The following is a 13210-nucleotide window of genomic DNA, read 5'->3' as shown; positions in this document are numbered from 1 at the left end:
ATCATTTTGAATATTTAAAAAATTTATATATTTTTTTATTGAAAGGGTGAGGGAGAGAGCAATAGAAACATCAATCATGAGAGAATCATTGATTGGCTGCCTCTTGCACAACCCCTGCTTGGGGATTGATCCTGAAACCCAGGCATGTGACCTGACAGGGAATCTAACCATGACCTCCTGGTTCACAGTTTGACGCTCAACCACTAAGTCATGCTGGACAGGCTCAAACTGATTTTTGTACACCCATATTCATACTGGCATTATCCCCAAAAGTCAAAAGGTGGAAGCAACTTGGGTATCTATCAACAACTAAAGGGATAAACAAAATGTCGGTACATTTTGTTTCACACATAAGATGGAATATTATTCAGCTATAACAAGGACATTCTGACACATGCTATAACATGGGATGAACCTTGAGGACATTATGCTAAATGAACTAAGCTAGTTACAAAAGGACAATACTGCATCATCCCACTTACAGAGTCATCATATTCATAGAAACAGAAGGTTGAATTTTGGTTGCCAGGGGCTGGGGGCAGAGGAAAATGGGGAGTTAGTGTTTAATGGGTACAGGATTTCAGTTGGCGAAGATGAAAAAATTCTGGAATGGATGCTCAACAATGTGAATGTACTTAATACCACTGAACTGTACACTTAAAAATGGTTAAAAAGGTAAATTCCAGATATCAATTTCTTATCAGATATGTGATTTTCAAATACTTTCTCCTTCCCATTTCCTGGGCTGCCTTTTCACTCTGTTCAGAATCTTTTGATATTATATAAATTTTTAGTTTTTATAAAGTCCACCTTACCTATCTTTTCTTTCTTTTTTCTTTTTTTATTAATCCTCACCTGAGGATATTTTTTCCATTTTTTAAAAATATATTTTATTGATTTTTTACAGAGAGGAAGGGATAGAGAGTTAGAAACATCGATGAAAGAGAAACATCGATTCAGCTGCCTCCTGCACGCCCCCTACTGGGGATGTGCCCGCAACCCAAGTACATGCCCTTGACCAGAATTGAATCTGGGACCCTTCAGTCCGCAGGCCGACGCTCTATCCGCTGAGCCAAACCAGCGAGGGCTCCATTGGTTTTTAGAGAAAGTGGAAGGGAGAGGGAGAGTAAGAGAGACACATTGATATGAGAGAGACACATCAATTGGTTGCCTCCTGCATCCTCGAACAGGGCTAGGGATGGAATCTGCAACCCAGGTACGTGCCCTTAACTGGGAAACAAACCCGAGATCCTTTGGTGCACAGGCTGATGCTTTAACTACTGCACAACACAAGCCACACCATCTAGGCTATATATGGTTTTTTAAAAAGGTTCCTAGATATCCAAGAAACAAGAGCCCACAATGAAGATCCAAACAAAGTAGAACTGTAACAGTTCCAGCAGGACTTCCTTGTATTTCTGTGCCAGGTACTGATTACATTTCCAATGAGGGCAGGCTATTTGCCAGAATCACGGTTATTCTGGAACACACATACCTGCCTGAAATTCTAAACCAACAGCAGACAGCTACCTTATAGAACCGTAACACTTAAGGCCAATTTTGCTGTTACAATGAAAAGAGCTCAATTATGGGCCTTATATCTCCCATGAAGAATACAGATCAAGAGCAAGAGAGGAGGCCTATAGAAAAGATTATTATCCTCTAAAAAGCCTTTAAGATTTGAAAGAGAAATTAAGTACTAAGACACACTATACTAGATAACAGTAAGTCTATTTTCAGCTTTAACTCTGCCATAAAAATAGCCTAAAAACTTAATGAAATTTAAAAATGAAATGCAATTACCAGCCATGTCAACAATATGTTACGCAAGTTTATCTAAATAGGTTGACTAGCATGATTCTGTAAGGAGAAATCTAGATGGATCAATCATAAAGCAGATGTGGATGTAGTAAGTGCAATTCATTAGAAAAGAACAGCATTCAACTGTCACAAGATATGTCCTTCAATCATTAACTCCTCTGCCTTCCAACTAAAAAAGCCCCAAACTACCTGAAAATCCTGGGAAACTTACTAGGATTTAGTAGGCAGAAAAACATTTATGCAAGTTTCATAGAAACTAGTCATATGAAACATTTCATGTAAGCTAGAAATGGTTTTGTATGAAATTTAAATATAAGATAAAGAATTGTTTGTTCTAAAATTATTAATCCTTAAAATCACATAATTATTCTTTTTTAACAGGATGGTATTTGCAAAGATTAGTTATTCATAAGATTAGACTGACAAAACAAATTAAACTCTTTGCTTCAAATTTCTTTTTTTTTTTTGGCATATCTTTAAAAAAATCTTTATTGTTCAGAGTATTACAGATATCTCCCGTTACCCCCCTCCACCCAGTTCCTACCCCGCTCCAAGTCTTTACCACCTTAATATCTGTGTCCATAGATAATATTTGCATATAAGTTCTTTGGTTGATCTCTTCCCAACACCCCTACCCCCTTCCCACTGAGAGTCATCACCTGTTCCATGTTTTCATGCCTCTGGTTCTATTCGATTCTATTTTTTCTAGTTTATTTTGTTTATTAGATTCCTTGTTTATTTGATTTTTAGATTCAAGTGTCGATAGATATGTATTTATTGCCATTTTATTGTACGTATTTTTTATCTTCTTCCCATTTTTCCTTCCTTCTTCTTCCTTTTTCTCCCCTCTCCTCCTCCTCCTCTTCTTCCTCCTTCTCCTTTCTCCTCTTCCTCTGCTTAAAGAATACCATTCAGCATTTCCACTAATACTGATTTGGTGGTGATAAACTCCTTTAGCTTTTTCTTGTCTGTGAAGCTCTTTACCTGACCTTCAATTCTAAATGATAGCTTTGCTGGATAAAGTAATCTTGGTTATAGGTCCTTGTTAATCATCACTTTGAATACGTCTTGCCACTCTCTTCTGGCCTGCAAAGTTTCTGTTGAGAAATCCGCAGACAGTCCTATGGGTGCTCCCTTGTAGTGAACTGCTTTACTCTTGACGCTTTTAAGATTCTCTCTTTGTCTTTTGCCCTTGGCATTTTAATGATGATGTGTCTTGGTGTGGGCCCTTTTGGGTTCCTCTTGTTTGATCTCTGCACTTCCTGGACTTGTAAGTCTATTTCTTTCAACAGGTGGAAGAAGTTTTCTGTCATTATTTCCTCAAATAGGTTTTCAATATCTTGCTCTCCCTCCTTCCCTTGCTTTCCCTTCCTCTCGAGAATTACAACTAACATACGGAATAACCATTATTCAGAACTGCCTGAAATCTGTCTAAATGGAAGTCCTACAACTAGACAATTAAAGAATGCACATTGAGACTGGTAAGAGGGTGCAGAGGCATGGAACAGGCTGGTTTGGCACCCACATGTGCCATCTTTTTAATTGGGAGGGATATCTTAGCTGCAGAGGCCTCCCGTGAGGAGCAGGGGATCCCATACCAGACGCCCAGCTCAGGGTTCCAGAGTTGAGAAGAGGAGCCCCCATAACTTCAAGCTATGAAAACCAGCAGTTATTGTGGCTGAGGGACACAGAGGCTGCTGTAGACCCAGGCAGTTCCTCTTAAAGGGCCGGCAAATGAACTTACATGGACCCATTCACTCTGAGCTCCAGCTTTGGGTCAGCAGCTTGGGGGATCCAGGAATATAGGGAGACACATGGGGGAGGAACTGCATTATCTGGCATCAGAGTAAGAACTCAGAGACAGCTTTCTCCCAGACATGTGTGCTTCTCCTTCTGGCATCCCCACAATGCTAATGTTGGTACATTTAAAGTTTTTGCAGAGGCTCCTTACACTATCTTCATATTTTTTTATTCGTTTTTTTTCTGCTCTGCTGATCAGCTGTTTTTTGCTTCCTCATATTCAAAATCGTTGATTTGGTTCTCAGAATCCTCTCCTCTACTACTGAGAAACATCGATCAGCTGCCTCCTGCACATCTCCTACTGGGGATGTGCCCGCAACCAAGGTACATGCCCCTGACCGGAATCGAACCTGGGACCTTTCAGTCCGCAGGCCGACGCTCTATCCACTGAGCCAAACCGGTTTCGGCCTGACTGGTCCTTTTTTCATGTCTTTAAAATTCTCATTGAGATCCTTGAAAGTCTCACTAACTCCCTTGAAACTCTCATTAAGATGCTTGAGCATCCTTAAAACCATTGTTTTGAACTCTATATCTAATAGTTTGTTTGCTTCCATTTCACTTAGTGTTTTTCTGTTCTTTCATTTGTGATATGTTTCTTGTCTCCACATTTTGGCTGCTTCCTTGTGCTTGTTTCTATGTATTAGGTAGAGCTGCTATGTCTCCTGGAACTGGTAGAGTGGTCTTATGTTGTAGGTGTACTGTAGGGCACAGTGGCTCAGTCTCCCCAGTCACCCGAGTTGGGCACTCCAGGTGCGCCCCTGTGTGGCTGTGTGCACAATCTTGTTGTAGTTGAGCCTTGATTGCTATTGGCATCACTGGAAGGAGCTGGCCTCCAGACCAAATGGCTGTGAGGACCAGCTTGGACTATAGTGGAAGAGTTGCTTTATAGAAGAGACCCCTGTGGAGCAGGACTTGCTTCAGTGGGGCTCTGGTGCTCACTGAGTCTGCCCCTGGAGTATATGGCTCATGGATATGTAGAGTTCTAATATGGTATGGTCTGAAGCTGCCCACCAGGTGCCTGGCTCTAGGGCCACACGTCAGGAGCTACAGAGGGATCTGCAGGTGGAGTTACTTGTGTTGGGCTTAGAAGTGCCCAGGCATGGCCAACCTGTGAAGCAAGGCAGGCTGTTGCTAGTGCCAGGTCTTGCTGATGCCAGCTGCTTGCTGTTTGAGAGATTTTAGGAAAGTCGGATGTCTGAGCCAGGACAGGCCATACAAATGGGAAAGCTGCTGCAAACAGCTTGGGTGAAGCTGCAAATTGAATGGGGCTGGGTCTCAGGGAATCACCAGGGTGGAACAAACAGTGTGAGTCATGCTGATGGAAATTCATAAATGGCTGTCAGCTCTGCAACGGGGGAGGTCTCAGCATAAGAACAATGACACCATGAAAGCACCCATATCTGGGAGAAAGCTGTCCCTGGAGTTCTTACTCTGATGCCAGATAATGCAGTTCCTCCCCCATGTGTCTCCCTATATTCCTGGATCCCCCAAGCTGCTGACCCAAAGCTGGAGCTCAGAGTGAATGGGTCCATGTAAGTTCATTTGCCGGCCCTTTAAGAGGAACTGCCTGGGTCTACAGCAGCCTCTGTGTCCCTCAGCCACAATAACTGCTGGTTTTCATAGCCTGAAGTTATGGGGGCTCCTCTTCTCAACTCTGGAACCCTGAGCTGGGCGTCTGGTATGGGATCCCCTGCTCCTCACGGGAGGCCTCTGCAGCTAAGATATCCCTCCCAATTTAAAAAAATGCCACACATGGGTGTCTGACCAGCACATTTCAGAACCTCTGCCCCTCCTACCAGTCTCAATGTGCTTTCTTCTTCACTTCTCTAGTTGTAGCACTTCCATTCAGCCAGATTTCAGGTGGTTTTGAATGATGGTTGTTCTGTATTTTAGTTGTAATTTTGATGTGGTTGTGGGAGGCAGTATCTGCATTTACCTATGCCACCACCTTGGTTCTCCTCTCTTTGCTTCAAATTTGACCACATGATGTGTTTTTCATGTTTGGCAGCTTTTGAAGACAATGATTAGATGATCAAATTTATTTCTGTACTAAGTATATTAATAAATACCTTACATTTTAAAAACGAATCCGTCATAAAAATGATAAAATTTTCAAATGAATTTATCTTTTTAAAAAATATGTTGTCATTGATTTTAGAGAGAGAGCGTAAGGGAAAGTGAGGGAAGGGGGAAGAGAAAAACACTGATGTAAGAGAAACATTGATTGATTGCCTCCTGAACATATCCCAACTAGGGATCAAACCCACAACCTGGGTATGTGCCCTGATTAGGAACTGAACTAGTAAACTTGTAGTGCCTGGGACAATGCTCAACCAAGTGAGTAACACTGGCCAGGGGAAATGATTTTATCTTTTAAATAGTACTGTGAAAGGTATAAAGTTTACAAAAATTACTAGTTTTGCAATGACTTTTTTCTTCCAGCAATTTTTTATTAACTATTTTTGATTCATCATGGCTAAACTATAGTAAGTATCATTTAATGTTATATAGTAGACAGTAATTCATGCTGTAACACTATACATAGTTGAAGGAAAATGACTTTATGGGGTCATATGTAAGAGAAAAAGAACAGTATTTTTGTAAATGCTCATGATTATTTCCTGTAAAAAAATATATGTGAGGGTGAGAGCACCAAAATACACTTAGTACAAATATAGATTCTACTCACCAGTTTGATAGCTACATATTCATTGGTGTAGAGGTTTTTACCTAGGAAAAAAACAAAATGTATGTTTTAGTGACACTTATTCCGGAAATACAAAGCAAAATCATAGCTTACAGGGTCATGAGAAAGGTCACATTCCCAAAGCTGTTCACATATATAAAACATGATTTATAACTGAAATGCTAAATAAAGATGGTAAGACCCAGCAAGACAAGAACAAAAAACAGCTTGAGAATTTGAAAATTTAGACATAAGAATATTTTTAAAATCTATTTATCTCTCTCACATATGCACATTTTATTTTTTAATATTCCCTAACTATTAAACCATGAGATTAAGCAAGAAAAAAAAATCCAGAATTTCAAAGATACAGAGATTTTAACTCTTGGCACAATAAACACACACCCTCATTTTTCCAACTCACTGACAAATGGGGATTTTGTATTTTTTATCATGGTATTTAGTGTCAATATTAGTTAGTATAAAGAACAGTGTGAAATAAAACCAACTATTGTCCTACTCACCTTTTGGAAAACTGATCTACTGTATATAAGGAAATGACTCTCAAAGCTGTTTTGACCCTTCACTAGAAACTCTAGATCTGTATCTTTCACTATGTGCAGGAAACAGCTCTCTAAAAACATTTAAACATCTCAAAGTTCTGTCTGAAATAATAACAATTTTTCCTCTCAAGCTCTCTACTTGTATAAATAAAATCAATATTCTCCTAAACATTTAGAATAGGAATTTGGCAGTGAGGATGAGGATAAGAGCAATAACTATCACTGAGTGAGTCCAGATTACATGCTGGGTACTTAGCTATCTTCACCTCCCCAACCCCATTGATTCTTGAAGGCTTTAATTCCTCCCTAGTGTTTTGTATACAATACATAGTCACTGCATTGGACTTCATGTTGTTTCTTACATATTTGTACTACCTTAGTCAGCTAGACTACAAATACCTTGAGGAGTAGAGATTTTACCTAAGAGTTCTATCAATGACCTATGGTGCTTAAGACCATGCTCTACACATCCCAGACACCCCAAACCTTAACTGATTAAAAGTTACTTGTATAGACATCAAAATTATAACTAACCTACAGAACAACCATCACTCAGAACCACTTGAAATCTAGCTGAGTGGAAGCCCTACAACTAAGTATATAAAGAAGCCACATCCAGACTGGTAGGAAGGGCGAAGACTTGGAATGGGTTGGTAAACCACACAGACATGTGGCAGATAAAAATCAGGATAAATATCTCAACTGTGGAAGTCACCAATGAGGAGGGAGGGGTCCCAGCCCAGGGTTCCAATGCCAGGAAGAAAAGTCCCTATAACTTCTGGCTGTAAAAACCAGCAGAGATTAGCCTTGGCTGGGTAGCTGAGTTGGTTAAAGTCCCCATATTCCCAGGTTGTGGGTTTGATATCCAGTCAGGGCACATACAGGAAACAATCAATGAATACACAACTAAATGGAACAACAAATCGATGTTTCTTTCTCAAATCAATAAACACACATACAAAACAAACAAAAACACAGCGGAGATTGTGGCTGAGTGAGAAAAGGGCTGCTAGAGACCCAGCAGTTCCTTCTAGATACCTCTCCCAAGAGCAAAAAAATTAGAAGGATTTTAAGTTGAAGAAGGTAGAAAGGCATCTCAGGAGAAGAAACTACATGAGCAATCTAACAAAAAATGAGAAAGTAGATGGTATAGGCTAAAAATGGTTTGGTCACAATAAAACAACTCAACTATATTATAGAAATTATGCACATATTTCTTTTGAAGAAAAAGTGTTCAAAGAAATCCCAAGCACTTTGGATTTGTTTCTTCCAGAGTCGGGGGGGCGGGGGGGGGGTTCTCACTAATCAGTGGGTAACTTTTTCTCATTTTCCCCAGGTTCAGCCAAGGCCAGTTTTCAGTGTAGTTCACCTTCAACAGTGAAACCTTCCATCTCCCGTGAGGATGGGAAAGGGAAGCTGCAGTGGGAGGTGATGCCAGGAAGGAAGAGGTTTAGTTATCCAACAGCTTCACATATAGACCTGCAACTAGGCTTCCTATTTTTGGCTCCTTTTGCATCCTAACTTTCTGAAGTTCCTAGTGTCTCCAATTCTTGAGCCTATCTGGTGTATTTTATGTTACAAACTGGCCTACCCTTTCAATCATTCAGCTTTCTCTGGACTGTTAAATCAGCTACCATTTAGCATCTGCTTTCCAGCTTCCAAAATTTTAACATTTCTCATCTGTTTTTATCTACTCTCCCATTTTTGGGGGGTTTCTTTAAAATATCCCTTTTCTAAATATACTTTATAAAGAACTGAGGCAGCGCCCAGTTCCATAAACTTCCACATATATACAATTAGCTATGCATATATCTTTTTACCTCCATTAGACACAAATTTCCAAAGGACAAGAAGAATGTTCAACTAATCTTTTTATCCCTAGCAGTAAGATAGTATCTGATACATAATAGGTAACAGATGTTTGCCGAAGCGAACCAATCTGACTAGATATACAAAGAAGGTTCTTCTGAGAAAGTTCTAGGACAATAAAAAAAGAAGGCTGGTTATCAAATATGGATAAGTCTAAATGTAAATATAGGACTTTTGATTTTATTATTCAACATGCTTTGAAACCACCAAAGATCTCATTAGCTAAGAGGAAAAGCATAATGGTGAAAGTTGTATTTTTAAAGTACTCATTTGGCCCCAGTGTATAAGAGAGGACACCTACAAGTAAAATAAATAGGAAGTTTTTATAGCAGAACATTTAAATGGTATCTACCATATACAATGTGATTATGAAAATTACATGAGTTAGAATATATGAAAGTACTTTGTAAACTACAAGGTGATAGATTAGTCTAATTTTTATTACTTCTATTATTGTAGGTATGAGGCAAAACTTTCTGAAAGAGAATGACTTAAAAACAGAATTTATAATCAAGGCATTTTGTTGTTCCACTTATTTATGCATGCACTGGTTGCTTCTTGTATGTGCCCTAACTGGGGATCGAACCTGCAACCTTGGTATATTGGGACAATGCTCTAACCAACTGAGCTACCTGGCCAGAAGGCATTTTGAAGAAAAATCTAACTACATGTAATCATGAGGGATAAGGAAAAGAGAAGGGTCAAAAATTATGTTCAATTAGTAGAGAACAGAAAGAGAACCAAGGGAGTAGGCAATGGTCATTCCACTCCACCAGGATGCCTTCCTCCAAGTTCTCATGAAATCTAAAAATAATAGACTAATTTTGAAATGCCCCACATCTTCAATTTTCATATCTGTATAAAAGAATATACTCAGAGAAATATAATAAATGAAACAGCCTCTGTAACACCAAACATGATGGCTGATATATCACAGATTGCTAGCTTGCTTACGTTTGCTTTTTTTCTCTGAGGTCATCGAAGAACTGAACACATGTCACCCTCTGACAAAGCAATTATCCTTACGCCTAAGAGGCGCTGGAGGTGACTGGATAATTCTCTTGAGCTATGCATTACTCTAATAAATTCCTTTGTCAGGGAACATCATTTAGACCTAACAGGACAACACAAAATGCTGCCACATGTGGAAAGCTAGACAATCACTCAACCACTATCCTGAGAGAGTACTCAAACATTTGCTCTGGAAGAACTTAATTACATACAGTTAAAATTCTGCCCATTTAAAATGAATGACTGCTTCAGCTAAATACTGATTTATCTGATATATATGTGACAGAGGCAGGCAGTTTAACAGGTAAAAAGTATTATTGATGAGATGGCACAATCCCAAAACTTTTAGCATCTGTTGCACAAAATCCACAATGCTTCCCAAAGCTCCCTTCTTGGCTATGGGTTCTTTTAGTGTTGTTAACAAAAAAAACAAAAAAACAAAAAACAAAACAAAACCCAGAAAAAAAACACCCTGCATTACATAGTAGTTTTTGGAACTTAGAAAACTGAGTTTACACCTAAACTCAGCCCTTTTGAAACAGCAGTCCTGGATGTGATACTGCCCATAAAACCACTACATGAAGACTTCCTGTTTCAGTAAGTCACCTACAGAGACATTTACCGTAAGCTTCATCAGACACAGCACTATTTCAAAGAAGCAGCGTCTCAGTTCTCAGTCACACCAATAAAGGGTTCTCACTTTTAGTTAGATCTCTAGCTAACTAAAGTGAAAGTAGTACATTTATAAGTTACTACCTAGAACTTATAAAAAATAAAATCCAACCAAAGAACAGAGGAAATTAGTAGTTAAATCAAGAAGCCTTTTTTTTTTTTTAAATCCTCACCTGAGAATATTTTCCCATTGATTTTTAGAGAGAGTGGGAGGGGGAAAGACAAGAGAGAAACATCGGTGTGAGAGAGGCACACCGAATGGTTGCCTCCCGCACACACCCCGACCATGGCCGGGGATCGAGCCTGCAACCAAGGCACATACCCTTGACCGGAATCGAATCTGGGACCTTTCAATAATTGGGAAGCAGCTGCTCCTGAGGAACAGGTGAAAAGCTGTATAAGGATCACTGACACATACTCTTAAAATCAAACTTTAATCCTCTTGTACAAATGATGAGCTTTTAAATAATTTTTAACACTTACTTTTCTTTTTTATTGAGGTATAACTAACATGAAGTAAAGTACACAAAGCACACAGCTCAGTGTATTTTTACATATCCATACACATAACCATGTAACTATCTTGGGAGAGAACATTTTCAGCACGCTAGTAAGTTTTCTTGTGTCTCTTCACAATCAATAACCCTTATCTATCGCCACCCAAAATAATCTATTTTGATTGTAATCATTAAGAAATTAGTTTGGCCTATTTTAAATATCTATGAATGTAATTATATAATAAACCTCTCTTTTGTGTCTGCCTTCTTTTGCTTAACATTACTTCTGTGTTTCATCTGTTTTGTTGCATGTATTAGAACAATGGAGCCGCGGTTCTTGAACTTAATTCATTCCAAAGGCTGTTTGAGAAGTGATTTGTTTGAAAACCAAATCATTTTTTCCTATTAGGAATAATGTAAAGTGAATTAATTTGTTCCAGACACCCAAATTATTTCCTGTTTTATCCTTTCTTAGATACAGTACATGTCTAATGTACTGTTTTTCTAATAAACTTTAAAAACAAAAAGAACATAAAATGTAAATGAAAATTTAACAAAAAGGAAATGAAATGTACATTAAAAAATAAAAATTTAATAATAATAAGCAGTAACAAAAGCAAAAAATACATGAAAATATTCAGAGCACAATATCCTGAAATGTTAATAGTAGTAAACTGACTCATATTTTCTCACATTTTCTCCTTTGTCGCCTGAGAGATGTGTGACAGGTATCAGCATGAAAGGGTTGTCAGAAGCGAATTGTTTGAGATAAGAGACGTTGGAGAAACAAGGTTTGACTGTTCATGGATTTATATGCTTTATAAACTGCCTCTCAGCAGTAATTTTGTGGATATTTATGTCATAATTCATTTAATTCAAATACTACTGTGATGCTGGAGCAAAGTCAATCTATTATGTAAATGAATGTTCATTAAACTAGTTGCTAAAGCTATTCAGTAGTTGCTAGGAACTCAGTATGAAATTGTACACATTACTCCTATTCTCAGGAGCATCTGCTGGCTTTGCTAACCTGAACATGAATACCACTAAATGTGAAGAGCCTTTCATTATCCTACCTTCTACCAATAAAAATAAATTCATTCTCAGCTCCAGTGACCAATTTTGCAGCCAGTGATCTCTGGCTAGTGCAATGATGTTTCCCTGAATCTCTTGATGGAGAATCAAAGGTAAGACTTTTTCCATCTTCTTTTGCAGAATCATTAGAATCAGCAGAGGTAATAAGCAATACCCTATACTCCCATTCCCCCAAGAGCCAAAGTCCCCTATAAGGAATCTTCATAATAATCATAGCCTCAATGTTTATGAAGAAAAGGAAAACACTTTAGCCTAAAACGGGACCTCTTCATTCTTGAAGCTGATGTCCACCTTCATACATTTATAAGATCTTTCATTTTCTCTTCTTCATTCACCTAGGAGGTGAATTATAAACAAACATCCAATATACCCTCTTCCCAATTTCACAACTTCAAACTGGTTGATTTTGTCATTATTCATCATCTCACTGATAAATTTATACTTTAAATTAAAAAATCCATTTCCACATACCCTGGCCAGTGTTGCTCAGTGGTTAAAGTGTCGTCCCGTGCACTGAAGGGTGACTGGTTCGATTTCAGGTTAGGGCACATACCTGATTACAGGTTCGATCCCCAACTGGGACACATGCATGAGGCAACCTATCGATGTTTCTATCTCACATTGATGTCTCTCCCTCCCTTCCTTCCTCACTCCCTTAAAATCAATGAAAAACATCTTCATGTGAGGTTGTTTTTTGGTTTTTTTTTTAAATCAATTTCCTTGGTTGGGAAAAAACATTTGCATAATTTCTCCCTGAAATTTTAGCCCAATCCTGATGCTAGGACTTCCAGGAAGAAATGCAAACATAGTGTCAGTTGGAAGCCTCTCTAAACAGGATGAATATATCCTTGCAGATTAAATTTGGAAATTATTGCCTTATCAGGGGCAAGGTTTGAATTAAAACAAGACCTTACTCCCTTCTCAAGGTGTGGGGTTCCAGGGCCAGCAGCATCTAGAGTACGTGGAAGTCTGTTAGAAAGATAGCATTTAGGGCTCTAACTTTTAGGCCAACTAAATCAGAATCTTCATTTTATTGTTATCTGTATGCAGATCTCCCTACACCAAAATATTGGTGGAAAATTTAAAAGCCTATACACATAGCCAAAACCGGTTTGGCTCAGTGGATAGAGCGTCGGCTTGCGGACTGAAAGGTCCCAGGTTCGATTCCGGTCAAGGGCATGTACCTGGGTTGCGGG

The 13210-nt window shown here is 38.7% G+C and overlaps 1 protein-coding gene across 5 annotated transcripts in view; it reads right to left on the bottom strand.

Moving 5' to 3' along the window:
• CSNK1G1 (casein kinase 1 gamma 1) overlaps positions 1-13210 on the bottom strand; it is a 160209-nt gene that overhangs the window by 84625 nt on the left and 62374 nt on the right. For all 5 annotated transcript variants that reach the window (XM_006770784.1, XM_006770781.2, XM_006770782.2 and 2 more), the window contains exon 3: positions 6311-6351. In XM_006770784.1, the coding sequence (XP_006770847.1) occupies positions 6311-6351 (41 nt within the window). The remainder of the gene's footprint in view (positions 1-6310; positions 6352-13210) is intronic.

The sequence above is a fragment of the Myotis davidii genome, unplaced genomic scaffold (genome assembly GCF_000327345.1).
Source record: "Myotis davidii unplaced genomic scaffold, ASM32734v1 scaffold461, whole genome shotgun sequence".
NCBI lineage: Eukaryota > Metazoa > Chordata > Mammalia > Chiroptera > Vespertilionidae > Myotis > Myotis davidii.
The sequence above is the reverse complement of the archived record's forward strand: the minus strand, read 5'-3'. Positions and strand labels throughout refer to the sequence as shown.